The 26,999-nt window shown below is 33.5% G+C and overlaps 1 protein-coding gene across 1 annotated transcript in view; it reads right to left on the reverse strand.

The window, feature by feature from the left end:
* Positions 1 to 1,054: 1,054 nt before the first annotated feature.
* LOC138335122 (poly [ADP-ribose] polymerase tankyrase-1-like) overlaps positions 1,055 to 26,999 on the reverse strand; it is a 32,775-nt gene continuing 6,830 nt past the window's right edge. Inside the window, exons 4-28 of the mRNA XM_069284050.1 lie at positions 23,708 to 23,820; positions 21,369 to 21,463; positions 20,669 to 20,735; positions 20,174 to 20,360; positions 19,620 to 19,735; positions 19,084 to 19,175; positions 18,725 to 18,803; positions 16,323 to 16,494; positions 15,750 to 15,829; positions 15,271 to 15,422; positions 14,779 to 14,845; positions 14,252 to 14,350; positions 13,246 to 13,339; positions 12,706 to 12,831; positions 12,268 to 12,377; positions 11,648 to 11,770; positions 11,226 to 11,291; positions 10,738 to 10,877; positions 10,045 to 10,382; positions 8,947 to 9,041; positions 8,480 to 8,548; positions 7,976 to 8,159; positions 7,142 to 7,250; positions 6,389 to 6,545; positions 1,055 to 4,903 (exon numbers count right to left, since the gene is read on the reverse strand). Of these exons, the coding sequence (XP_069140151.1) occupies positions 4,817 to 4,903; positions 6,389 to 6,545; positions 7,142 to 7,250; positions 7,976 to 8,159; positions 8,480 to 8,548; positions 8,947 to 9,041; positions 10,045 to 10,382; positions 10,738 to 10,877; positions 11,226 to 11,291; positions 11,648 to 11,770; positions 12,268 to 12,377; positions 12,706 to 12,831; positions 13,246 to 13,339; positions 14,252 to 14,350; positions 14,779 to 14,845; positions 15,271 to 15,422; positions 15,750 to 15,829; positions 16,323 to 16,494; positions 18,725 to 18,803; positions 19,084 to 19,175; positions 19,620 to 19,735; positions 20,174 to 20,360; positions 20,669 to 20,735; positions 21,369 to 21,463; positions 23,708 to 23,820 (3,017 nt within the window). The 3' untranslated portion in view covers positions 1,055 to 4,816. The remainder of the gene's footprint in view (positions 4,904 to 6,388; positions 6,546 to 7,141; positions 7,251 to 7,975; positions 8,160 to 8,479; positions 8,549 to 8,946; positions 9,042 to 10,044; positions 10,383 to 10,737; positions 10,878 to 11,225; positions 11,292 to 11,647; positions 11,771 to 12,267; positions 12,378 to 12,705; positions 12,832 to 13,245; positions 13,340 to 14,251; positions 14,351 to 14,778; positions 14,846 to 15,270; positions 15,423 to 15,749; positions 15,830 to 16,322; positions 16,495 to 18,724; positions 18,804 to 19,083; positions 19,176 to 19,619; positions 19,736 to 20,173; positions 20,361 to 20,668; positions 20,736 to 21,368; positions 21,464 to 23,707; positions 23,821 to 26,999) is intronic.

The following is a 26,999-nucleotide window of genomic DNA, read 5'->3' on the forward strand; positions in this document are numbered from 1 at the left end:
TCTCTTCTTTCAAACAGGTGCATGCTACACCAAGGTGTAATCAAAGCTCCCCTAAACCTTGATTGGCCTTCTCGTGTGTTTGTCCTGCTGCAAATGTAGAGTGATACAATGTACTAATACTATACTTACATCTACATTTCGTATGTACCTAATATGAGGCAGGGGTGGGGTTTTAGAAATAAACAATGAACTGTATGCATTTAGACCATTTCTTGGCATAGAAAACCAGATTAGCGATACAGGCCTCTGATTGGTCTCAGAATGGGAGACTTGTATATATACAGCAACTTCAAAGAATAAATAGGGTCATACACACAATGTATATACTTATATACGACACTAAAAGTCATATTTACATTGTTATTTGTACTGATACAAAAAGAATGACCGTGGTAGAACTTGCCCTCAAGTATTATACAACACATTCACTAACCATATGGCCTCACTGATCATATGACACAATATTCCTTAAATTTTAAGAATTTTCCATTGAAAAGTATTTACAGTAGTTATGGAAAAAAATCTTAAGCAGCTTTCCTTAACTCCTGATATGCTTTCCTTTATATATGGAGAATTTTACGTTTAAATTGGTCAACATTTAGAAGGAATGAATGTGGAAACAGATCGGCCAATCAGATTTGTTACTATTAATTTACAGTAATATTCGGCAATCCAGATAAATATAAATCCAGATGGAATTCGATAGTCTAGAAAATTCGCAATCCGAGTGTTTGGATCTTGAGGGTCAACTGTAGAACTAGATCTGTCGGCTATAAGGCCAACTTATACCTCTAATATCTTCTGTAACAAAGAGGCATAACTCTTATAAAAGGTGGGTTATCTTGTTCTGACATAGATTATGTAAATCTACACTGTATAAGGATTATTGCTACCAACTTTCACTGATATCGCTCCAGTAGTTTATGAGGAGTAGCTGTTTAATTGTTCTGTACCAATAATTCACAGATGGCTAACCTGAACCTAGTATACCCCTAACCTTGTTGTAGTTTGGGTATACTAACTTACCTGTTAAACAGATAACAGCAACAGAAAATTAATGGACTTCAACGAAGTGTGTTTATTATTGAGTAGTTACATTAAAACATGTCACTGACAAAATGGGAAGCGTATTTTTAAAGTTAAGATAGATAAGGAGAGATTTAAAACGGCAGAGAGAGACACAACGATACAAAGGATTATATACAATACAAAATTAAGTTACTGTACAACCTACATACAGCTTAACAGCCCACACTCGTGATCGTTCACATGTCTACTTTCTACACTCAAATGTACAATATGTCAGGAAAAATTGATTTGTTCCTCTTGCGTTTCATACAGATCCGTACCTTGTTACATACATCTATACGAATTCGTGTCTGTTTTATACACCCATACAAATCCCTACTAAACACCCATACAAATTTATACTGTTTCATAAATCTACAAATCCATACTCTATTTCATACACCTATACAAATCCATCCATACTAAACATATCTTTACATAAACATATTCTGTTTCATAAATCTATACAAATCCATACTCTATTTCATACACCTAATACACCTTTACAAACTAATACTCTGTTTTTTATGCATCTATGCAAATCATTTCTCTATGTCAGATACATGCAAACACATTCACACACTACTTGAAATCTTTGACAAAAAAAAAAAAAAGAAGAAAAAAGAAGAAGACGGTTTTGAATCATTAGCAAAAACACTTGAGTTTCATAACGACAAACATACAATACCTATTCATATCTTCCTTTCCCTCTAAAGAATGCATTCTTTATAAATATAAAGGTAGCTTATTTTGATAATTTTCCTTGCAAACCATATTTCCTTTAATGGTTAATTATGATAAGTACTACTAGCAGTGTAGACTAGCAGTGTAGGATGTTATTACTAAGATTTAAGTAGAATGTATATGGTCTTTAATTTAATGCACTAAAAGCCAAAGTCACATGTTTGAAAGTCCACACTTGTTTTACAGTATTACAAAATGGCAAAGTTATCGACTAACTTTACTGCAATGAATGGAACTAGGTTGCCCATGATTGAATATTCAGCATCAATCAAATGAAAGATAAATTTCTAAGTCTTTTACTATTTATATATATTTTTTTTTTAATTTGAATATTAAGAGAAACTGCATATTATGCTTATAAAGGTATATGTATATACCTTTATTTGTATCATTTTTTATTTTTATTCAATTGCCAAATAAAACTAATGGGTTTCCGACAATGTACTTTCTGAGACATACTGATAAGAATTGTTTATGGACAGATGAAGAAAAAGGCAGTTTGAATAGTCCACCGTCTGATATTAATGGGCCAAAAGCTAATTTCTATCCTAATAGGCTATTTCGAAATCCAGAAAGAGGCTACTATGTACCAAACCCAAATAAATGATATCCACTTGTTTTTTGATGGAACAATAAAGCATTTTCTGTAGCTATGATAAAAAGTTAGGCTACATAAAGCATAATTTTTATTTTGAAGAATCTATTTATTACAAGGAAGTGAAATTACATAAAGCATAATTTTTATTTTGAAGAATCTATTTATACAAGGAAGTGAAATTCAAGATTGTACATACATCATATGTATATTATATATATAATTACAGTACAGGGAAACATATTGGTTGTTGGTGAGAGGGATGTTAGAACGAATATTCCGACTTTGGGCCATATTTTAGTGGCAGTTGGTCCGGTTTTGGAGTGTGGTCATTGAGAGGGGGGAGTTAAATTTACTGTTGACTAGTATCTGTGTTTGAGAAAGAAAAAAAAGAGTGGTCGTTTATAACAGTGGTCTTACATAGACGGATTGCTGTACAGGCAATTTATAAGAGTGGTCTTACATAGACGGATTGCTGTACAGGCAAACCTATCAATAAAGAACATCAAAGAGACAATATAAAATAGTCCTTATGGCTAGCTGTTTTAATATGCAGGTTAAATTGTGTTGAAATGGTTCACATGGAAAAAAGGTGGTCACAATAAGAAGATATTCTTTCTACAGTGGTGGTGCTATAAATTATACATTCTAAGTGGGACTAATTTGTTAATGTGAGAAAAATACACACACACACACACACACACACATACTCACACACATCTCACAATGTTGATTTTAATCCACTTTATGTCATACAATGTGCATGTTTTAATTTAAACAATGAGATGACCATACTGTTGTAGGAAGAGCAAAATCAAGAGCTAAAGTACATGTTTTATCAATTTCACGAGATTCGGTATTCACTCTGTACGGCCCATTCATGTCATATGACCATACAGACACATTTGGCAAGATGAAGAAAGTTATGCATTTCCAAAGAGCAGGCGCTATTGGGAAAATGGTGCAAATTCTGCAATGTACATATTTACAATATATACAGAGGGCTCTATATACATTTTAGACAATTTATTTCACTGAATGAGGATGTAAATATGAAGTTTTTCTCGTTGAATGCCCTATAATGTATCTCTGTAGATTCAAAAATAGAATACTTGTACATAACAAAGATTGCTATATTTGACAAAAATGGCACAAGTAACACTGTATCAAACTTAAATAAACAGATTTTCCATTTTAACACCTTATTCTAAGCAGAAAAGACATATTTCTTATGTATGAGTGAATAATTCTTTTTAAAAACACTACTAAAATGTAGTAGGTCCCTAGGCAAAGATACATGATTAATGAGAATTCAACATCAAGAATTAAATTAATAATAATTTAAATTAAAACCGATATTAATACAGCCAAGTTTAGTCAAAGCGATGTTTTGCATATTCATACACTTGTCATGCAACACAAATGGAAAACTAGGCTTAAAAATGTAACTTGGTGTCATCTTAAAAAAATAAAGCTTTCAAAAATGAAGTAAAACCCTTTGTCTGAGGAAGTGGAGACATTCCTTTAGTCTTACTAGCTGATGACAAATAGAAATAAACTCACACCGGGGTATTGTTTATCAATTTAGTGTTTTCCAATAAAGAAGTAAAAGAAGATAAGATATATTTAATATATCTTGAGTAAATTCTGGAATTTCTAACATGAAAAATTTCTCACGTTAGCTCAATAAAATGCAAACATGCATGACTCATTCAACACAAATCAATATGATTTTTGTTTCTAGTTTCCAATTAGTTTTTTTTTTCCACTACATATGTAGCTAGCTTAAACTAAATGAATACTGGTCATAGCAAAGGCAGGTTCACTCTCTAAGAAAAGCATGATAATGTCCACTCTTAGACTTTTAAGCTTATGATTTCTTTAAAGTCACTGTTGTTGTCCATACTGGACAGTTAGTAAAGCACATGGCTTCTTTGGTGCTTCTGTCACTGATGATTCTAAACACTGTAATTGTGAGTCCATGATTTATTCAGTATTGTCTCTATTGGTGATTTTGTCTGTGTAAGTCTATATCTTCTTTGGAGTTGCTTCTTCATTTCCATGTTTACAAATTATTTGGAGGTGACGTCGTTGATTCTATTGGAGTTGGCGTCGTTGATTCTATTGGTGTAAGTCTATGGTGTCTTTGGAGTTGCCGTTGACGATGCCATCTTTGTAATTGTATCACTTCTACAAAGTTGTCATAATTGATGATTTTGTCGTGTAAATCTGATATTTTCTTTGGAGTTGCTGTTGCTGATAATATGGTTTTTTAGGAGATGCTATCATTGATGATTCTATATTTTTAAGTCAATGGTTTTTTAGGAGTTGCTATCATTGATGATTCTATATTTCTAAGTCAATGGTTTTTTAGGAGTTGCGGTTGCTGATGATTCTATATATTTAAGTCTACGGTTTCTTTGGAGTTGCTGTCGCTGATGATTCTGGACTGTCTGGTTTTAAGATCTGGAAGCTGATGAGATACTCAGGGTAGGCCTAAAAAGGAACCAAAACAACATTAACGGATATAATGGTTTGGTAATTATATTTATATCCAATTAACAGCCAGGGTCATGCTAGGACGGCTTCCCATGTATGTGGTGTGTAGCATGTGTGAAATGTGAGGTGCATGTTTTGGGAGGCTGCAGTATATTCATGATGTATTTTCTTGTATAGTGGAACTCTTGTCCTTTTTACAGGCAACATGTAAATGATTTTTGTTAAGCATTTATTTCCCTTACAAGAATACCAATTGTTTTACAATGTATATCACCCTAACAAGAATACCAATTGTTTTACAATGTATATCACCCTAACGATAACATTACCAGTACATAATATTCATATAGCTTTCTCCTTGTACATGAACATGTGTGATTAAATGTAAAGCTTACTATTCTCACAAATTTAGTATAGTCAACTTCATGTACAAGTTTACCGTTTATAAGCAAGAAATGCATTATCTTTATTATAAGTGACAGTGGTGCACAAGGCAACACAACATGTTGTTGTCAAGGTTCTGAATATAAATATTTAAAATACAGAACACCTTCCTTCCCATACTAACACTGCGTTATAGGAATAGAACAACAAAACAGTTATTCTAGTTTCCCTGATCTCCAGGGGATACTATCACTGTCATTATATTCTCTATCTCCCAACCTCTGGACTACATCATGGCAAAACCGAAATCTCTCTGTGCAGTTTGGTTTTATTAGTTTAACGTCCTATTAACAGTCAGGGTCATGTAAGGACGTGCCAGGTTTGTTGGAGGAGGAAAGCTGGAGTACCTGGAGAAAACCACCGACCAGCGGTCAGTACATGGCAACTGCCCGGCATGGGATTCGAACCAGCATCCCAGAGGTGGAGGGCTTGTGTTAATATGTCGGAGCATCTTAACCACTCGGCCACCACAGCCCTGTGCAGCAACTGGTGTATATCAAATGAAACAGGCTAATTTGGTCCTTTGGCTGATTGTATAACGGTACATTGTATTGTTTTGAGGTAGTATATCACAGCTTTGTATTCGTCAAATCTTCAAGTCCTCTGGTCCTTGTCTCTAGTCAGCTGATTTTTTTTGTTTTTTTTTGTTTTGTCTTTTGCTTCTGATATGTTTTACCATAACAGAGTCCAGGGATGGATATGACGACAGTGATTGGGACCGCAGTGACCAAGTAGTTAAGTATTTAGACATATTACCATAAGCCCTTCACCTCTGGGTTGCAAGTTTAAATTCCATGTAGTCCAGTTGCCAGGTACTGACTTCTGGTTGGTGATTTTTCTCTGGTTACTCTGGCTTTCCTCCACCAACAAACCTGGCAGGTCCCTACATGACCCTGGCTGTTAATAGGACTTTAAACTAATAAAACACAACCTGATTGTAACCCCTGGAGGATCAATCATGGTCGAGGGGTGGATATGAGGACAGTGATAGTAACCTCTGGAGATTAAGAATGAGTTTACACATTGTAGGCTACCTACCTGTTCTCCCCTGTACACAACATATTCCGGGTACATGAGGCCCCCACTGCTGGGTCGACCGATGATCGAGTGATGACCTGGCGGAGAGTGGGCCATCTTTATTGCACTAAACTGTAGGAAAGACTTCCCAAGGGTTACTCGGCACAGCAGTAATTGTCTGAAAAAGTTTTGACAAATGTGTTTATATATTCAATACTTTATTTGAAATAAAACAAGAGCTGTTGGAGAACAGCAAAGCTCGCCTATTCAGAAGAAGTTGATGTTCAAGTATTTACTATTTAAACATGGAAATATGACAAATTAACAGACTCAAAAACCCCTTAAAGGGCCACAAATTGGTTGTATTATCACGTTCAGCATCCAAACACATTAGGAAAATAAAATCATAAACATTTATGATTACTAAAGCTTAAACTATTGACGAAACAGAAACTTGCTCAAAAACTTTAACGTGAAATGGGACGCCAACGCTGACGCCGACGCCGGGGTGACAACATTAGCTCCCCCTATTCTTCGAATAGGCAAGCTAAAAATAATTCGATATTTGTCTTTGCCTTGGTAAAAATAATGAAATTTTAAATCTCTCCAAGGAGTTTATTTTTCATTTATGAGATGTGAAGTCATAACATACTCGAAGATTTTAATTCTTGTAAATATATTAATGATTAAATGAAAAAATGATAAATGTACGATTGAGTGTAGTAACTGATTCCTTTATGTGGAATGTGTTTTAAGAATCAATGAGAATTGTACCTGTGACAGATGTAACAGGACCGATCCTTGTGAAGAGGACAGCCAGTTCCTCCACCTATACCGTACACATACTGGTTACTTTTAGACGAGTTCTCAGCAAAGTAGATACCTGTAAACACACACGCTATGTTAACAACTGATGTAAAAGATACCTGTAAAACACACACAATTTTAACAACTGATGTAAAAGAGTGCCAACCTTCTGTAGAGTTGTATTCAAATAGATTTCAATTTCAACAAGAGTTTATTGATTTTGTATACATAAAATGGATTGGACAACTTAGCTACCGGGTATTCACATATATCCATTCTGCATTCATTACATTAATATAATATACCAGTATCTATACAAAAATATTATGATTTTATATTTATTTAACTAAAAGGGGGACAACTCCTGCTTCAATTTAGAAAAATCATAGGGTTAATGGTTTATCTTAATAATATAATAGATTTCCATGTAAGACTTTCTAAAATTGAAAATGCCTCAAATTTTAAGCAACCATTCACAAGCCGAGGTTTTAGATGCTTGAGGGAAAAGGCGAAAAGGCGTAAAATTAGACGTCACATACTTTAATCATGACAACAGAGAAATGGGGAATGGAATATAAAGTGAAACCTGAAAGTGGAACCATCTCTGTACCTCACCACCTGCTTAATAAGACCTTCTTCTTGGGTTTCCAGATAACCAAATTAAACACAATTTGACTTTGTAATATAAACCCTTTTATATTTGTCCCTTGGGTGGTCTTTACAGTCAGGTTTGACAGAGCTAAACTCTCAACGAAACCCAAAAAATTTTGTAAGACGATTTAGATATCTACAATCACTTACCAGCCCCAAACATGCCGCCAATGTAAGCATGTCGCTCATCAAAACCTTTGTGTACAATAGCGTTGATGAAAGGGGAGCCATGGAATAATAAGCGTTCATTCTCATGGCCATGATTTTCCTCTGATACTTCTTTCCGCCGGTGACAATATCTACCCCAAAGTCGCTTATTACTGATCTTCTGGATCTGTGTGTTAGATATATGATATCATAAAGAAACATAAGTCTATATCTACTTCCGTAAATAAATTTTAGTTTAAAATTTACAATGCTATTCCTTTTAATGAAAATATCTGGAATCCATCAGTTATAATTTTCAAAAAAAATTTGTGTCTGTCACAACAATAAACCACAAACATTGTCATATTAGGCACATGGATATAAATTTTCATCAATATAAAAATACTTCCTACATTTCCTTTATCAGAATTTGGTCCACATTTTTTTTTTCAAAGACTTTTTCCTTCATCACAATTTTTCTAACATATCAATTTTCTGATTGCTTACCTTATTTATATTGTACCGATTAAAAATTCCCCCTACATTTTCTTTATGTTCTCGTATCGTACTTTGCATCTGTAAATAAATAAATCCACACACACATATAGATATACACATCAAGTCAGGTCAGATGATATCATATCTATTTGACTGACTGTATTTTCTCCTCAGATAATCCATATTTATATTTATTAAGAGATTATATCTTAGGAATCGTATCTTTTGCTATGTTTGCACTTCCATTTCTGTTTGTCTTGTGACCCTACTGTATAGCCATTTACCACCAAAAGGTTTTTTTTTGTTACTGCACATGTGATCCACACAGAAGAAACCTATGTTAATTTAGGTAGTAAACTAATTTTTTTCCTTTTCAAAATCATGGCCTTAAAGCCAAAAGAGAACTGGTTGGTCTACAGTTGTAAATTTATGACCTTGGCAACAATTTTGTTTGGTGTAAATGTATTATGCCTTACCTGTTCGTCTACTGAAATATACTCAGGATCATCTGGCAGTAAATCCACTAGGACTGTTCCTTGGTGTGGAACCGTTGCTAATATGGAAGACTGACCTTAAGGGAAAAATCAAATATGTAAGTAACAGCCTAGCAACATGCTCAAGAGTGGCCTTAATTCTGACACATGTCATGATCAACAACGTCTTTCTCATATTCAGATATTATTTCTACAACCTTTCAAGGAGTGGTGCTATTTGGGACAATCCTAAAATTGTTGAGAAAAACAGTCATTCCTTTATCTTTATTCACATCTTTCCACAGTGTTAAAAGCTATAAACAATAGTAGTTTTTTTTTTTTTTTGGGGGGGGGGGGGGGGGGGGGGGATAGAGGAAGTATGTATTAATTGTCAGAACAGGCCCTTACCAACTGGCTCAACCACAACAATAATACATCTGGTCCTTTAGGGGTAAAAAAAAAAAAACAACTAAGTAAAGGGACTATCCATGCAAATGTCTTGTTACATGGAAATATTAATCTTTAATAAAAAGAACTGTCTAATCACAAATCTTGTTTCAGGGAAACACAAACCACCAATAAAAGGCCAGGTCCAATCAGATATCTTCTTGTATGTTAACACAAACTCCACTTTGAAAAGGCTTGGCCAATCAACAATCAAGTTTAAAGGAAACACAAACCACCAATGGAAGAGCCTGTCCAATCAGGAATCTTGTTTCATGAAAACACAAACCACTAATGGAGGAGCCTGTCCAATCAGATATCTTGTTTCAAGGAAACAAAAACCACCAATAAAAGAGCAGGTCCAATCAGATATCTTCTTTCACTTTTATGATAACACAAACTACACTCCAAAAAGCCTTGTCCAATCAGAAATCTTGATCCAAGAAAACACAAACCACCAATGGAAGGGATTTTCAATCAGACATCTATGATTTTGATAACCACGTCACATAGCTTAACCACAGGCATTTGGCTCTATAGACAATTTTCTCTCTTTATGTATAACAAATGATCTAATGCATCGATCCTGAAATTACTTCAGTCTCACTTTGGATTGAGTACTTTTACAGTAAAAGCCATGTGTAACCACCAACCAACCTTTATTTCCAGAGATGAGCTTCTCCACACCTTTGAGGATCTTGTGCCGATGACCGTATGCATTAATACCAATGTCTTTTAGTTCATCGTGGCCCATTTCTACAAGAATGTCCATTGTAATTTGTTCTTTATCAAATATATCTCGTAACTGATCGAGTCCAATTGAGGTTAAGAATGAGGACACACTAACTCCTTCTATACTTCGTTCTCCCTCTGCCATGGTACGCTCCATTGCACCATCCCCCACCTGGGGTGATACCGGCAATGTTATTCCTCCCGTCGCTCCAAGCTGTGACGACATCCCCGTCCCGTTGTCATTGGTACCGTTAAACATTGAACTGAAAAACAAAAGTCAGGCTTAAGTTAATTCATGTAAACTGACAGTCTAGTACTGTATCAAGTTCATACAATGTATTATATGTCAGGAAATACAAGATATTACCTATCATGGTAAATACAGTCAAATCTGGAATCACTGTCATGTAACATCTAATCTCATCATCAGGAAATCTTGGATAATTTGAAATAAAGATAGATTCTGCATCTAAAACCATTTATTATTAACAAATTGGAATTTTGTAAATCAAATAACAATTCCTGCATACTTGTAGGAATACCTGTGCAGGTATTTCTAGATAATTACTTCTACTATACATCTATTTTACCTATAAAACCGATTATCAATGCGCTTACCTGTTGTTAGACGAACTACTAGCACTACTTGTGTTTGTGTTGGCGGTGGTGTTCACACTGGTCACCTGGGACTTGGGTAGGGTCGGAGGCTGGATGGTGGGAGGCATGGCGTCCTGTATCAGGGCATTCACGTCATCCGCCTGTAACAATGACAATATTTTAGGTTCCAACTCATTTTGAGCCATTTCCTATCAATCTTCAACAAATATGGTATAAGATCTTGTTTTACTAACACACTAAGAACTATTTTCAGTTTTAGCTCTTGCTAAGATTTGACAATTCTAGCTACTGTGTTTTTATAAGAACATTATCTAAAACGGAAGCTTGTAATTCAGAAATGATTTGTTACAATTATAACATCCATAAACAGTTAATCAAGCTAATCATGCTAACTTATCTGAAGAAAGAAATTTTATTGTGATCCTGTTTTAAACTTATAGACAACCAACACAAGGCCCTCAGAGTACTAAGTGTAAACTCCTACTTACAGTTGCTAGATCTAGCGGTGTCTGACCTTCCTGGTTTTTCATTGTTGGATCTGCTCCATGCGCCAGCTTCAAGTGTAAGAGCAAAATGTATTAAAATTCTCTGATGATTTGAGTCTAAAGAAATTCAATTAAATAGAAATCCATAGGTGCATCATGTAGAAATATTGTAAGTCTGAATACCCTTAACAAGATATTTCTTTGTGAATGATTTTAAGGCTACTGTCTGAATATTGTAATTCTGCACAAAAGAAAATGTGAAACAAATTTTACAGAAATATTCTACAATCGTCAAGTAAGAGAAAACTGTGAATACTACAAATCTGTAATTCTTCTGAAATTGTTTCTATAAAAGTGTTTCTCATTTCATATAAAAGAAAGAACAAATTTTTTCCCTAGTAATAATACCATTTTTTTGTACTCACCAACAAGGCACAGAGTTGTGTGCGGCCTTTCTGTGCCGCCTCGTGAAGAGGAGTGAAGCCCCATCGATCTACAGCATTCACACATGTGTTAAACTTGATCAGCAAGGCTGCAATATCTACATGCTGTAAAGTAAAGGAGAAACATAGCTTATTATACAATTGTACACATTGCTTAATGAACGACTTAAGCAATGTTGTTAACAATATTGTTAAAACAGTTAACCACATTCACCCTGAAATTTTATAATGGGCTGGTCTAGTGTTTGATTTAGAAGAGCCTAAATGGTTCTTCAGGGGTAAAAGAGTTAAGGTCAAATCATATCATACCAAAGTGATCTCAATACTTTGTATCAAGACCATGTATGATGCAGAAAACAAATTCAAATTAACAAGAGCAGAAACACACATGCAAACATTCTAAGACTGACTAAAACCACGAAAGGTTAGCTTGACTAGTGACTAATATGATGTACAATTTAGCTTGACAGCGACTAATATGATGTACAATATCATATCTTGATAAAGCTTTAGACAAATAATCAAAAGGACAGCAATTTCTAGTTTTAATAAGATTAGAGGAAATTAACAGTTATTTATAAATTATTTTTCATTGCACTTACCCCATATGAAGAGGCGTTATGAAGGGGTATAAGTCCACCTTTATCTTGTGCGTTGACATCAGCACCATTCTCCAGTAAAAATTCAGCTACCTCTACATTGTTGTAGCCAGCTAAAATAACACAAGCATTTATATATAGTAATTAGAAATTTGGAATGTTGTGAAAATGCAAAATATACTGAGACTTTAAGGTAAAAGTTTAGATTTGTTTACTTATGATATTCACACATGAACAGATAAACTAGTGATGAAATTCTGTAGTGATCTAACAAAAAGCTTTAAATTTCATTTCAATTGTATCCTGGTTATTTATGTTTACTGTTGATTTGCAAGAGGAACTTTGCATATTCGCAGATTTTCTGTTATTTTTCTGTTTTAACTCTAATTATGTATTTACTATATATATCTAAACTTTTTTTTTAAACACAAAATGACCTACCTGCAAGATGCAGAGGTGTTGAATTGCGTCCCTGTGTGTCCCGACAGTTTATGTTTTCTTGTGAGGCTAACTTCTGTACACGAGCCAGATTACCCTTCTTGGCTGCCTCTAGTAAGGCTGCATCACCTGTTCAATTAGAAAACATTGAGATTGATATATCTTCAGATTGTTAAAAGAGAACTAAATATTGACAAAATGTTTATCGATTTTTAGAGCCTTTATAGATAAGAGATCTTTAGAATGATGCTATCTTCACATTTTGAAAACAACATTTTTTGAGTCTTTGAAAACATACCATCATATTTCTCAACACTTTGCAGAACAGAGTCAGAGCTGCCATTTAGGTCTTAATCAATTTTAAATAAAAGCTGGGTCAACAGGAACAAACTGAGTCAAGTATAATGTAATAATAAATTAATAATAAATAATTAATGGTTATGCAGAAATTGACCTAGCAACCTTTTTGTTAGCAAACGTTGATCACTGTATCTCCTTCAGAAGAGTTTTGTGTATCTCCATGGTGAGAATTTCTATACATACCTCTTAGCAGGTCAGCCACATCCTGATCTCCATCCTTGACAAGATCTAGTGGTGTGTTTCCATCTCGATTCTTCTTGTTGGCATCAGCCCCATGCTGTAACAATGTGATGAGTTAGAAATATCTGTAGGACATATATATTCTCCTAACTTTGAACAAATTAAGGACAGACATGGGTTCAACAATATGCTTCAATCTCAAGGGAATACATCATACACGTGGAAATTAACATGTGTGCTAAATTCATGCTTAAAATATGAAGCACTTTTTTGAAAAAAAATCCCTTCAATTTCAATTTAGCCTATAATTTGCTGTTTGTTGCAAAAATAATAACAAATCCTGAAACTAAACACAAAAACAAACACACCCATCTTTACAGTATATATTTCCTTAATTACAGCACTGTTACGACAAGTGTTCCTGTTTACATTCATTCACTCGATAGACACGTTGGCTGGTAGCTGATGTAGTATGCTGGTAACTGATGCAGTAGATTAGATTTTCCGTACAACTTCTGACTGGCTTTTCCACTACAACAGTAGCTTTTTTCATACATGCTTTACCGAGTAGCGCTGATTCAGAGTCTATACATGAGGTAATTAAAATGCTATTTGTGTAATCTTTTTGACATAATGAAGCTTACGATGCCGATCATCTTATGTATACTGCCTACTGGTACAGAACACATTTCTGATCTTGGTAATCGCCGACAGATGTTTCCGACTGTTTAGCTCCGTCCCTACATTGAAGCGACAGCCAATGAGAGCCGTACTTACACAGCTTATTGAATGTGGTTGGCTAACTGACTAGCTACCAATCAACGGAAACAACTACTAGACTGGTCGTCACATGTACACTTATTGTAACGGCGCTGTAAAAAAGTTCTTACTTTAAGCTTTTTCTTCAATAAGATCTTGATTCTCTTCAATAAACAGCTATCTATAGTCTTGTATATCAGTTAAAATTTTTTGAATGCAGTTACAATATGAACTTTATAGTGGTAAATACCTTGAGAAGGAGTTTACAAATCTCAAATTTGCCCTTGGCCGCGGCTTCATGTAAAGGGGTAAACTTCCAAAGATCAGCCACATTCACACAAGCACCATGCTGTATAGAGAGAAACAACAGTTGATATTTTATCATCGTTATATGGCAAACACAATACTGACAGGATGCAAATAAGTCCTTTTGTGGCATGACTCTAAACAAACTAGAAACAGTTCTTTGTCTACATCAATGCAAAACAATAATTATATCTGTGGTTATTTTAGTTGAACCATATCCCCCCCCCAATAAGTTAAATACATGGAATAGACCATAATAGATAGTTGATTAAGAACCTGAGTTCAAGACAATATTCAATTATATCAAATTAATCAGGATGAAACTTATATTTATTGTTTAATCATTATTTTAAAGAGAACAGAAATATTGATTTGTAAAATATTTCTATTTAAGGAATATTTTTACAAGCCATATTTGAATGGAATTATTCTTTGTTTTTTTTTAACAGTTATGCTTAAATAATAACTTACATTGATTAAAAGTTCTGTGACTTCAAAATGTCCGTAACTGCAAGCATTATGTAATGGTACCAGTCCTCTGAAAGATTCAAAATTCATTTTAGATTAAGATCTGTTTATGTCAAAAAACATAAGTATCTGAACAATATATAATCAATACCTGTGAGGTACCTATAGGAATTATATGTTTATGATATCGTATAAAATGTCTGAAATACATGTGTATATAGATACATTTTGAGATGCATTTTATTTGTGGATTGAAACTGATGTAGCAAGTGAAAGCTTGGAAGTTCAAAAGAAACGACAAAATTGGTTTTATAAAGCTTTTTCATTAAACATAACACTGGGATTTCTTTAAAATATCACACCAACTTACATTTAACAAGTCTACAAAAATAACAAAAGACAAAGTATGATAATTGACTACATATATTTCTAGGACATGTGTGCCCTAACAACCGTTAGAATTAGGCTTATGTGTCTGTGAATAATTAAACCAACCCTTTGTCTTTGGCGTGAACATCAGCACCGTGCTGTAGAAAGAACTCTACCACACCGACTCTGTTGTATCCCGCAGCAAAGTGGAGTGGCGTCGAGTGTCGGCCGTCAAGGTCTCGGCAGTTCACGGACTGAGGATTAGCCGACACCAGTTTCTATATAAATATGAAAAATAGAAGATGATTGTTATTCTAGCATTGCAAATAACAGAAAACATTGTTCTAACAGTAGGAAAAAAGAGTATCATTCATATAAAAATATCTTGTTTTTTTTATAATTAACTTTCACATTTCTTATTTCTAAAAAAAACAAAAGGGAAAAGAAAAAGGCAACCCAAAACAATGGTGATATAGATATTATTTATGTTATACAAAACAGAGCCTTCGAAAGTCACATCTGAATTATGATTGTACCAACACTTCATGGAGAATAACTCCATATTAAAACATGGTTATTACAAAGAGATAGACAGGCTTACGAACCTTGATGACTTCTATATCCCCAGCTTTAGCGGCCTCCAGTAGCTGGATGTCCACATCTGTACCACCTACCGGGGGGTCCTCTGTAATCAATATATCACACGTCTTTATTTACAAAACATCCTTATTCTGTTCTCGGCAAAATGTATGTGGCTGAATATATGAAGAAATAGTAAATCTGCAATCTTATCTAAAGTATGTTTATTATTTTAACAATTTGGACTAAATCAAGACCATCAGCTATGCAAAAATTACAGAATTAATTATTTCACATTTCTGTGATTATTTTTAACTACAACTAAAAACTTTTAATTCGAACAAACAGATTCAAAATTATTATCTGATATAAATCATGTTGTTTTGAAGAAATCCTTGGTAGATATGAAATAATTTCACTTCAAAACTGAATTTTAATTGTGTGAACCTATTAATTACTTCTCTTCATATGATATAAATCAAATGATCAGCTTACATTAACATTACAGTCAAAAAGCTTTAGTAAAATGCATACATGTCTAGTTTCATGTTTCAAATTTTCAGTCAAAAGTCTTAAATTATTACTATATGCTACATTACCTTTTAGCATCTTCTGTATGTTTTCCGTGGCCAGCTGAGCAGCCATATAACCTTGTAGTGAGACAATTGCAGGGTCTACGCCGTACGACATAAGTAGGCGACAGGCCTGCATGTTGCCCTGCTGAGCCACTCGATGTAAAGCTGTCTGTCCTAGGCTGTCAAGGGCATTTACCTGATAACAGTTAAACATGTATCACAACCATAAGAAATCTTTAAGAACGACCATAAGTATAGAAATGTGTTGTTAGTCAAATATTTTCTTTAGTGTACCATGGTCATGTTTTTCATGTCAAATGTGCAGACAAAGAAAGATGAACATTGTTTCTATCTTTTTGTAACAACATTGTAGTTGTAGGTATTGAATTATTTGTCACATTCATAAGATATATGATACATATTATAACAGATTTCAAATTCCTCTTTATAGAATAGATAACAACAGGATATATGTTCTTCTTCATAGAATACATTACAACAGAATACTAATTCCTCTTTATAGAATACATTACAACAGAATACTAATTCCTCTTTATAGAATACATTACAACAGAATACTAATTCTTATTCCTCTTTACAGAATACATTACAACAGAATACTACAACAGAATACTATTCCTCTTTATAGAATACATGACAACAGAATACTAATTCTTATTCCTCTTTAGAATACATGACAACAGAATACTAAATTCCTCTTTATAGAATACATTACACAGAATACTATTCCTCTTTATAGAATACATTACAACAGAATACTAATTCTTATTCCTCTTTACAGGATACTAATTCTTATTCCTCTTTACAGAATACATGACAACAGAATACTAATTCTTATTCCTCTTTACAGAATACATGACAACAGAATACTAATTCTTATTTCACTTTACAGAATAAATTACAACAGAATACTTATTCCTCTTTATAGAATACATGACAACAGAATACTAATTCTTATTCCTCTTTATAGAATACTTTACAACAGAATACTAATCTTATTCCTCTTTATAGAATACATTACAACAGAATACTAATTCTTATTCCTCTTTACAGAATACAATATTCCTCTTATACATTGACAACAGAATATTCTATTTCCTCTTTACAGAATAAATTACAACAGAATACTGATTCCTCTTTATAGAATACATGACAACAGAATACTAATTCTTATTCCTCTTTACAGAATACATTACAACAGAATACTAATTCTTATTCCTCTTTATAGAATACATTACAACAGAATACTAATTCTTATTCCTCTTTACAGAATACATGACAACAGAATACTAATTCCTCTTTATAGAATACATGACAACAGAATACTAATTTTTATTCCTCTTTATAGAATACATTACAACAGAATACTAATTCTTATTCCTCTTTAAGAAACATACAACAGAATACTAATTTATTCTCTTTAAGATACATCACAACATATACAGAATACACAGAATACTAATTCTTATTCCTCTTTACAGAATACATTACAACAGAAATTCTTATTCCTCTTTACAGAATACATGACAACAGAATACTAATTCTTATTCCTCTTTATAGAATACATTACAACAGAATACTAATTCTTATTCCTCTTTACAACAGAATACATTACAACAGAATACTAATTCTTTATACTAACCTCTTTATCTCAGAATACATTACAACAGAATACTAATTCTTATTCTCTTTACGATACTACATTAAACATAATCTATTCCTCTTTACAGAATACATTGACAACAGAATACTAATTCTTATTCCTCTTTACAGAATACATGACAACAGAATACTAATTCTTATTCCTCTTTATAGAATACATTACAACAAAATACCAATTCTTATTCCTCTTTATAGAATACATGACAACAGAATACTAATTCTTATTCCTCTTTTAGAATACATTACAACAGAATACTAATTCTTATTCCTTTTACAGAATACATTACAACAGAATACTAATTCTTATTCCTTTTACAGAATACATTACAACAGAATACTATTCTTATTCTCTTTACAGAATACATACAACAGAATACTAATTCTTATTCCTCTTTACAGAATACATGACAACAGAATACTAATTCTTATTCCTCTTTATAGAATACATTACAACAGAATACTAATTCTTATTCCTCTTTATAGAATACATTACAACAGAATACTAATTCTTATTCCTCTTTATAGAATACATTACAACAGAATACTAATTCTTATTCCTCTTTATAGAATACATTACAACAGAATACTAATTCCTCATTCCTCTTTTATAGAATACATTTACAACAATTCCTCTTTATAGAATACATTAAACAAAACTAATTCTTCTTTATAGAATACATTACAACAGAATATAAGTTTCTCTTTATATGATATATTAGAACAGAATACCACATCCTCTTTACCTTTGCTCCATGTTTCAGTAGGACATCCATGACATCGTAATGTGCCTTGTCAGCGGCTATGTGTAATGGGGTAACATATCTGTAACGCACAATACATAATTCAGAACTTAAATCAAGATGTAAACCATCAAATTTACAGTACATATAAATATGTATATTCTATAATAATATCCAAACACTCAATTAATTTTTGATCTGGTCGGGTCACAAGTCTGAAAAACAGCAACCTTCTTATGTATCAAAGCTATTTTTGGAAATTATCAATTTCAAAATATTTATATTGAATGAATGTTATAAATGGTTTGAATCCAATATTTCATCCAATAACAGACTAATAGTCAGTTGATGTATATACTTACTCTTTGTTTTTGTCATTGAGGTTAGCACCCTTGCGGATGAGGAGCTCCACAACTTGTTTCCTCTTGGGGAAGGGAGAGGAGGCCGCACAATGCTACAGAAAACAGAGGATTGAGTTTGTTTAACATCCCATATTAGCTTTGTTTATCTACATCCCATTAACTGTTAGAGCCATATAAGGATGGCCTCCTATGTGTGTAGTATGTAGTGTGTGAATCAGACTCATTACCAACACATTCATTCTTTTCTACCTTATTGAAACTTATTGAATTGTGGCTATAGATGCCATCCTAAATTCCATGCCTACTTTTTATTTTACTTCAAAAAAAACCTGCATTTGAGGATTATTGTTATGTGACAAAGTTACTTATCATATATATACTATGTATATTGTATAAACACAGTTTTGTCTGTGTAATTTACAATTCATTTTATGAATTTCTGGATTACATTTATCATCTTTCAGCTGATATTTTTCAACACCACACTTATTATACCGTTAAAATCCATATGGTTAAATATGATTTATCTCCCTTACCAGTGCTGTGTCTCCTGAGTATGGGTGCTTTATGTTTACAACTTCCATGTATTTTTTCACTCGTGTGAGATCTGCTTGGCGACAACCTTCTAATAACGAATGACCTTTGAACTCATCTGGAAAAAAAGAAGAACAGTTATATCATTTTGAAAGGGTCACAAAATCAACACATCAATCTGACCCAAGGGTAACACACTTGTTTTCTTCAATCAATGGCAATGCATCTTCTCCTGATGATGAGACCATGCAATTAAATAAGCTAAAGAAATCTATAGAAGTTGCCCCTTTACAAAACTTCTTAGAGAGGTATAATGTTTGTTTATACAGTGTAACCAATCAAATCCAACCATTGTCTAATTCGGATCCCTGTCTATTCTGGTTAAATACTGCATGTCAGTTTCCCTCTTAGTGATAGTAACTAAAACCTGTATAATCCAGACACCTGTTTATATCAGCCAAATATGTTCTTACTGATGACCTCCAGTTTAGACAAGTTATAATGTATAACATTATATGTCCACTCAGCATTTTTCAGTTAAAAGAAAACTACTTACACTGTAGTCTCTCCTGTAGCTCCCTAGTAGGGGCTACATCTATAGCACTTTTGGAGTGACAGTTGACAAGGGTGGGGTCAGCCCCATGGGCCAGGAGGAGGGAGCACACCTCCACACGAGACTTAGATGCAGCCTCATGGAGGGGGGTAAACTGCCATAGGTCCATAGCATTGACACTGGCTCCAGCCTTCAAAACAAGATCATACAAGTTTGTACTAAACATTAATGATAATTCAGAAATTCCAAAATTTTCTGTTTCAACAGTGACCTCTATTAGTTATGCAGAAAAATTAATTCACTGAAAAAAGGTAATGGTTGAATGATATGTACTCTTATAACTAGATCTCGGAATTTAAATTCTTGAGAATTTGAATTTCTCGAAAAAAACTCCAATAAAGTCAAAATCAAGTGAAAGTTGACTTATAGGTATATTACTTAATTCCACATTCAATGGTCCATTTTTAAAACAAGACTCCCAAGAGATGCAGTACTCACTTTAAGCAGTGTTTCTGTGACTTCAAAATGGCCGTATGAACAGGCATTGTGTAGTGGTACAAGGCCTCTGAAAAACCACAACAGTAAGATTGTTATTTAGTAACAACATGTACAATGTATTTTGTATTGCCAGTTTGTACTTGGTTTGATCATTGTCTTTTTTAAACATGTATATAAGGATGAAATTCATATATATAGTGAAATGCTAAGGAATATTGGAAAATAGACTATTGCAATCATAACTATAGTATTTTGAAATATTGCTGTCAATAAATCTAATATTCAGCAATAAAGATTTTTTTCTATGAAATTTTCATTACACAAGATTTACAATCTCAGATGACATTCTGTCATTTCATATGAAAACAAGCAAATATGACTATTGAACTGTAAAATACAAATTTTTAAAAAACAATATACTTTGATCTACGGTATTCATTTTATCAGAAGCATAAGCTGTGTCAATATTCAGATGTAAGAATAAAATGCAGAGAGAAACAAATATAAATGTTAAACGGAAATATATAAGAGAAAAGCAAATATATGTATTCGAAAGAAGAGCCAAGACGGAGCTAGAAATATCAATATTCAGAAAAAAAGAATTAGAGCTTAGAAAGAGTGATAAATATTAATTTTCAACAAGAAATGTGATGATTCTGAGATCTTGGTGACATTGACCCTGTGATTAGGAGACACATACCCTTTGTCTTTGGCGTGGACATCAGCACCATGCTGTAGTAATAGGGCTACAATACGGGTCCTGTTATACCCTGCCGCTAGGTGTAGGGGTGTAGACTGAAACAATAACACAATATATCATAGTAAAACCTGCTACAATATATCATAGTAAAACCTGCTACGATACGGGTCCTGTTATACCCCGCCACTAGGTGTAGGGGTGTAGACTAAAACAATAATACAATATATCGTAGTAAAACCTGACATAGAGACCATCTCTGTATATTGTAAATCCACTTTCGCAAAATTTGTGAACAAATAAATTCACTAATGTGTAATTCAGAGAATTAATACCTACATTCAAATACTAACTATATTGATGAAAAGGAAGAGTGTCAATTTGGGCCCTCTGGTGGCCATGACCGATAAGCATTATTTTTTGTTTACAGATACCCAGGGGTTAGGACATCATGATATGACGCATGATTAAGGTTAGGTCGGAGTCCCTTGTGAGTTTTGGGGGGTTAAACAGGAGGGGCAATTTTCTGTTTTGTCCCGTTTTGTTGGATCTAAATGATATTTTGAATGATTTTTCATTAATTATAATGCATTTATATATTGAAAACAAAAAAAATTTGGAAAATATAACTTGGGGTCAAAAAATAGGTCACTGTGACCTAATTTTGTTAAATGTCAATTATTCAAGAATAAAGTTCATCTGGTGCCATAATATACCAGAAAAAATGTTAAATAATTATATTATATGAGATTGTATTGAGCAACGTATTTGCATATTATAAACTGTAGCAAAGAATTTTATGAATGAGATAGGATTGAGGAGGAGGAGCAGGGGGAGTGAGGAAAATTTTTATTTTTGAAACTTTAAAACACCAATAAATGTTTTTTGATATGTTCAGAAGGTCGTATATGTGCTCAAATACTTTGCTATAAAATTTTTAAATGCAACAATGATTATGTATTGTTTTAAATGTGCATTGTATTAGATATAATTACATTCTCTCAAATGCCATTCATTACAGAAAAATAGTAATATTTGAGCCAGTTTATCTTAATTCTAAACATAACAATATATTTATTGTTTTAAACTTTAAAACACCAATAAATATACGTCAGAAAGGGCCCCGCTATGTGTCTGACGTGCTTAAGTAGAAAAGTAGTATTTTGACAACGAATTCTTCCGTGTTAGCTATATGTTGCTAATAAATAATTAATGTCAACATTAATTGGGAAACCGATGATGGTACATTATTATAATTCTTTGGAAAAAGTCTTCCAAGTATTTAACTTGAATCCTGATTCCAAGCTAATATTACATTAAGAGCATACAATTAACTCAAATAAATTTGACCTTGACCTTTGACTTAGTAACCTTGGGCCATGACCTTACCTTTGGACAGTCAACTCCTTGTTTAATTCTGAACAACTTTGCATCATAATATTATAACAAAATGTTTATCAGTTAAGAGCAACAACATTGTGATTTTTTTAAATGTTAAAATCCAAGATGGCCGATTTTTTAATTTAATTTCAGCCTGAAAAATTACCAAGCAGATCTAGGATGGATGGGGAATCATCATGTAAAATATGGGGAAAATACTCCAATCCCTTCCATCATTAATGTGCAAAAGAAAAAAAACGGACAGACGGACGGACGGACAGACGGACAACCTGATTACTATAGGGCACCCGCATCTCGATGCGGGGCCCTAATAAATATATTTTCCAAAATGTTTTTCAACATATAAATGCATTATAATTCATTCACAAAAAAAATGCTTATCGGTCATGGCCACCACAGGGCCCAAATTGACACTCATCTGTTAATAGGACGTTAATAAACCAAACAAACAAACAAACAAACATCCTTTCTATTAAATTCTAGATTGGTGAATGTTAATCTTCGCAAATTTGTTTTGAAATGGAAATTCTGAAATTTTGTAACTGCGAATATTAAATAGTTTACAATAATGGCCATCTGAAAAAAAGACTACTTTTTTAATGGTCAATTTTAACACAATGTGAGTTGTATAATATATAGGGAGACCACTTTTTCTTTGTGCTTTGTACATATGTGTGGTGTTTTGTAAAGAAAACATGGAACATATACTAACCTTTCATCAACATGATGGTCAACTTGGTCAATAACACAATGGTGAACAGATAGAGTTTAAGATGTCACTACCGGGGTACATATATTGGTTTAATATAGCCTTTCAACGTTCTGGGAAAGATTGCCATGTTAATTTTGCTGGTTCTCAAAATAGGATCCCTTTCCAATATATATAATATAGACAATCTATACTTTCATTCATTTGTATTTGGTTATAACATATGGCTTACCTTACGTCCGTCACTGGCGTGACAGTTGACGTTAAGCGGGGTGAGGAGTGACATGAGTTTGTCCTCATTTCCACTGCGAGCTGCCTCAAGTAATTCATCCTTTTTATACTCACCTAAAACAAACAAAATCCGGAAATTTTATTCGACACTCAAATAATTATATATAAATGTGACATTGTTTCATATGCCTAACCTCTCATTCTGACTTTGTTTCACGACAAATCTATCATACTAGTATTTGTATATATGTTGTATGGTCTGGGACTTGTATTTTTGGCATAGAAAAAGTATTTAGAGTCTTCTACATACTTTTCTCCGTTTCTCTAAGTTTTAAACTTTCCATATTTACCGACTTATGTAAAGTTCTTAATTGCAAAGACATTAAACAATTAAATTAAAATATCAATTTTTAACATGCGCATGTTTCAAATAGCTCCAAAGTATCAGGTATTGCCGATATTGACCATGTGATACAACTTGGGAAGTTCGATCTATACGGGTATCGCTGATGTTGGTCACATGATGCAACTCAGTATTCCGATATTACCCGAAAATTTTGAAACATGGCGTTGACTGTGGCGGTTCTTTCAAAACATGTGATATTTCATGTGACATTTACCACTATGTTAATAGTATATTGATGCTTTCAACAAACAAACCTCTCTATTCCAACACTTGGTTATTTATAACATAAACAAATTTATTTTTCAAATACTGTAACACCCTGTAACTCACAATAAAACCTGTCTTATCTGACACCCTGTAATTCACAATAAAACCTGTCTTATCTGACACCCTGTAATTCACTGTAAACCTGTCTTATCTGACACCCTGTAATTCACTGTAAACCTGTCTTATCTGATGCCTTGTAATTCACAATAAAACCTGTCTTATCTGACACCCTGTAATTCACTGTAAACCTGTCTTATCTGACACCCTGTAATTCACTGTAAACCTGTCTTATCTGACACCCTGTAATTCACAATAAACCTGTCTTATCTGACACCCTGTAATTCACTGTAAACCTGTCTTATCTGACACCCTGTAATTCACAATAAAACCTGTCTTATCTGACACCCTGTAATTCACTGTAAACCTGTCTTATCTGACACCCTGTAATTCACTGTAAACCTGTCTTATCTGACACCCTGTAATTCACTGTAAACCTGTCTTATCTGATGCCTTGTAATTCACAATAAAAGTTGTTTATTCAACACCCTGTGATTAATTCAACACCCTGTGATTAAAGATATTTCTTTTCGTTTTGATTTTTGTTCTATTATAGCCAAGTTCATTGAAGAGCATGCTGCATCATGGATTTAAGATTTGGAACAAAACTTGACTACCAGGAGAAAATTAATAAACCTATCCATCACAACTTCCCCATGTTGGTGTCTTAATTATAACAAAAAAGTCGAGAACAGGGCTATAGAGGTACAATGTATATGTGCTGGCCTGGGTAGAATGCCAGAAACCCTTGAAAAGACTCAGCTACTGCAGACCAGATATATATAATTCATTTCTGTCTAATACAACATTTTGTGAATGTATGATTACACATTACACAACAAATCTAAATGATATGACGTAAAAACTCTAGTAAAGCTAATCTTATCCAATACCTCTGTAATGCCATGTGATCTAGCCTCAATACCTACAATAGTCCCATAGCTGTGTTAGGGAATTCTACCTGGCCATCCTGAAGCTAACATTTAATAATCAATAGCCTTAAAAATAAGAAGGATGTTTACTGTACCACAAGCGACAAGTTGTCGTATTAGCCACAAACCCAGAAAGCTATATGGAACCTATATTGGCAGCACACAACAGTGCCTAGCTGATATTGACTGTAAATTCCAGTAACATGCTGCAGTATATACCTACAGGTAAGGTTGTACTGTCCCGAGCAATGCACCAACAAAGTTCGCAGTGAACACATATGTCTGTACGTGTGTCATCACATGTAAGGATTCGGAGGTCAATATCCTGATGTTCTGTAAAAGTCTGGGACAGTTGGATCAACCGACTAGACCTAAGACAGTCACCAAAGATTGCACACGCAAACAGCATTCCTCAACTCCGGATAAAAATGGCAGGGTAACATAATTAGCAGGTGATCAATACCATTGTTTATTGGTTCTGTGGTATGCTTCACGTGTGTAATTTGTAAAACAGCCAATGTCTGTAGAGCCACAAAACAATACCTTCTGTAGCCCGAGAAACAATTACCTTACAGCAAAAGTTAGCAAGGCAAAACCTATCATTGCTACCTTTACCTCAAAACTTCACACCCGGAAACCAAAGATTGAAGCTATTTTCTCAGTAAACCAGCTGCTCACTTTTAATTGAACCCGTCTTACGTTTGCTGACTGTGATATAAATTTCAAATTTTCTGTTTCGCTAAATAACTGATAAAATTGACTTAGGCTAAATATATCTGGCAACCTGACAATTGTGTAATGAAAAGTGAAATAAAGTGTCAACCATTTCCCTGTGGACTAGTACCAGAAATTAAACGCCACACATGAAAGCAGGATACAATGAATGTACTCGCGGGCAATATTCAATTAACGAAATTAATAACTAAAGGGCACCTTCATGCATAGTTATTATATAATATTAAGTTGGATTTTCAGGGTTGCTAGTCAAAAATGCTGTTTTCATTTTCTAATCTATCTTTTTGTTTTTTTTGCAAATGACATATAAATTGTTCCCACATTTTCTTTCCACTTCCTTGTAGTTCTAAGTGTAACTATAAAGTCTCCTATATTAGTAATTATATATAAACTCAACGATTGCATGAACCAATTTATTTCAAAAATCTCCTTTAACTTGATAGATTTGGTTGTAATACACTTGTAGACACCTTTACAGTATATATCTTAGTACTGTGTACCTTACCTGGCTAATAAACCAAATCCTTCATTTACGGGTATACATCCTTCTTAAAGACTTAACTCGCTTACAGCTGAGCTAGGTGTCACATGTCATATATCAATGCCAAAAATATGGGAAATGCTGTCATAGCTCTTACCTCTAGCTGTGAACCAATTAACTTTCATGAATGAACAGTTATAATTAATTTCAAAACGTTCAGGAATAAATTCCTTGAAATGTGACGATAAATTACCATACAAGTACAAAATTAATTCCTAAAAAACCCCAAGAGCTGTTGGAGAACAGCAAAGCTCGCCTATTCAGAAGAAGTTGATGTTCAAGTATTTACTATTCAAACATGGAAATATGACAAATTAACAGACTCAAAAACACCCTAAAGGGCCCAAAATTGGTT

Source organism: Argopecten irradians, chromosome 11 (genome assembly GCF_041381155.1).
Source record: "Argopecten irradians isolate NY chromosome 11, Ai_NY, whole genome shotgun sequence".
Lineage (NCBI taxonomy): Eukaryota > Metazoa > Mollusca > Bivalvia > Pectinida > Pectinidae > Argopecten > Argopecten irradians.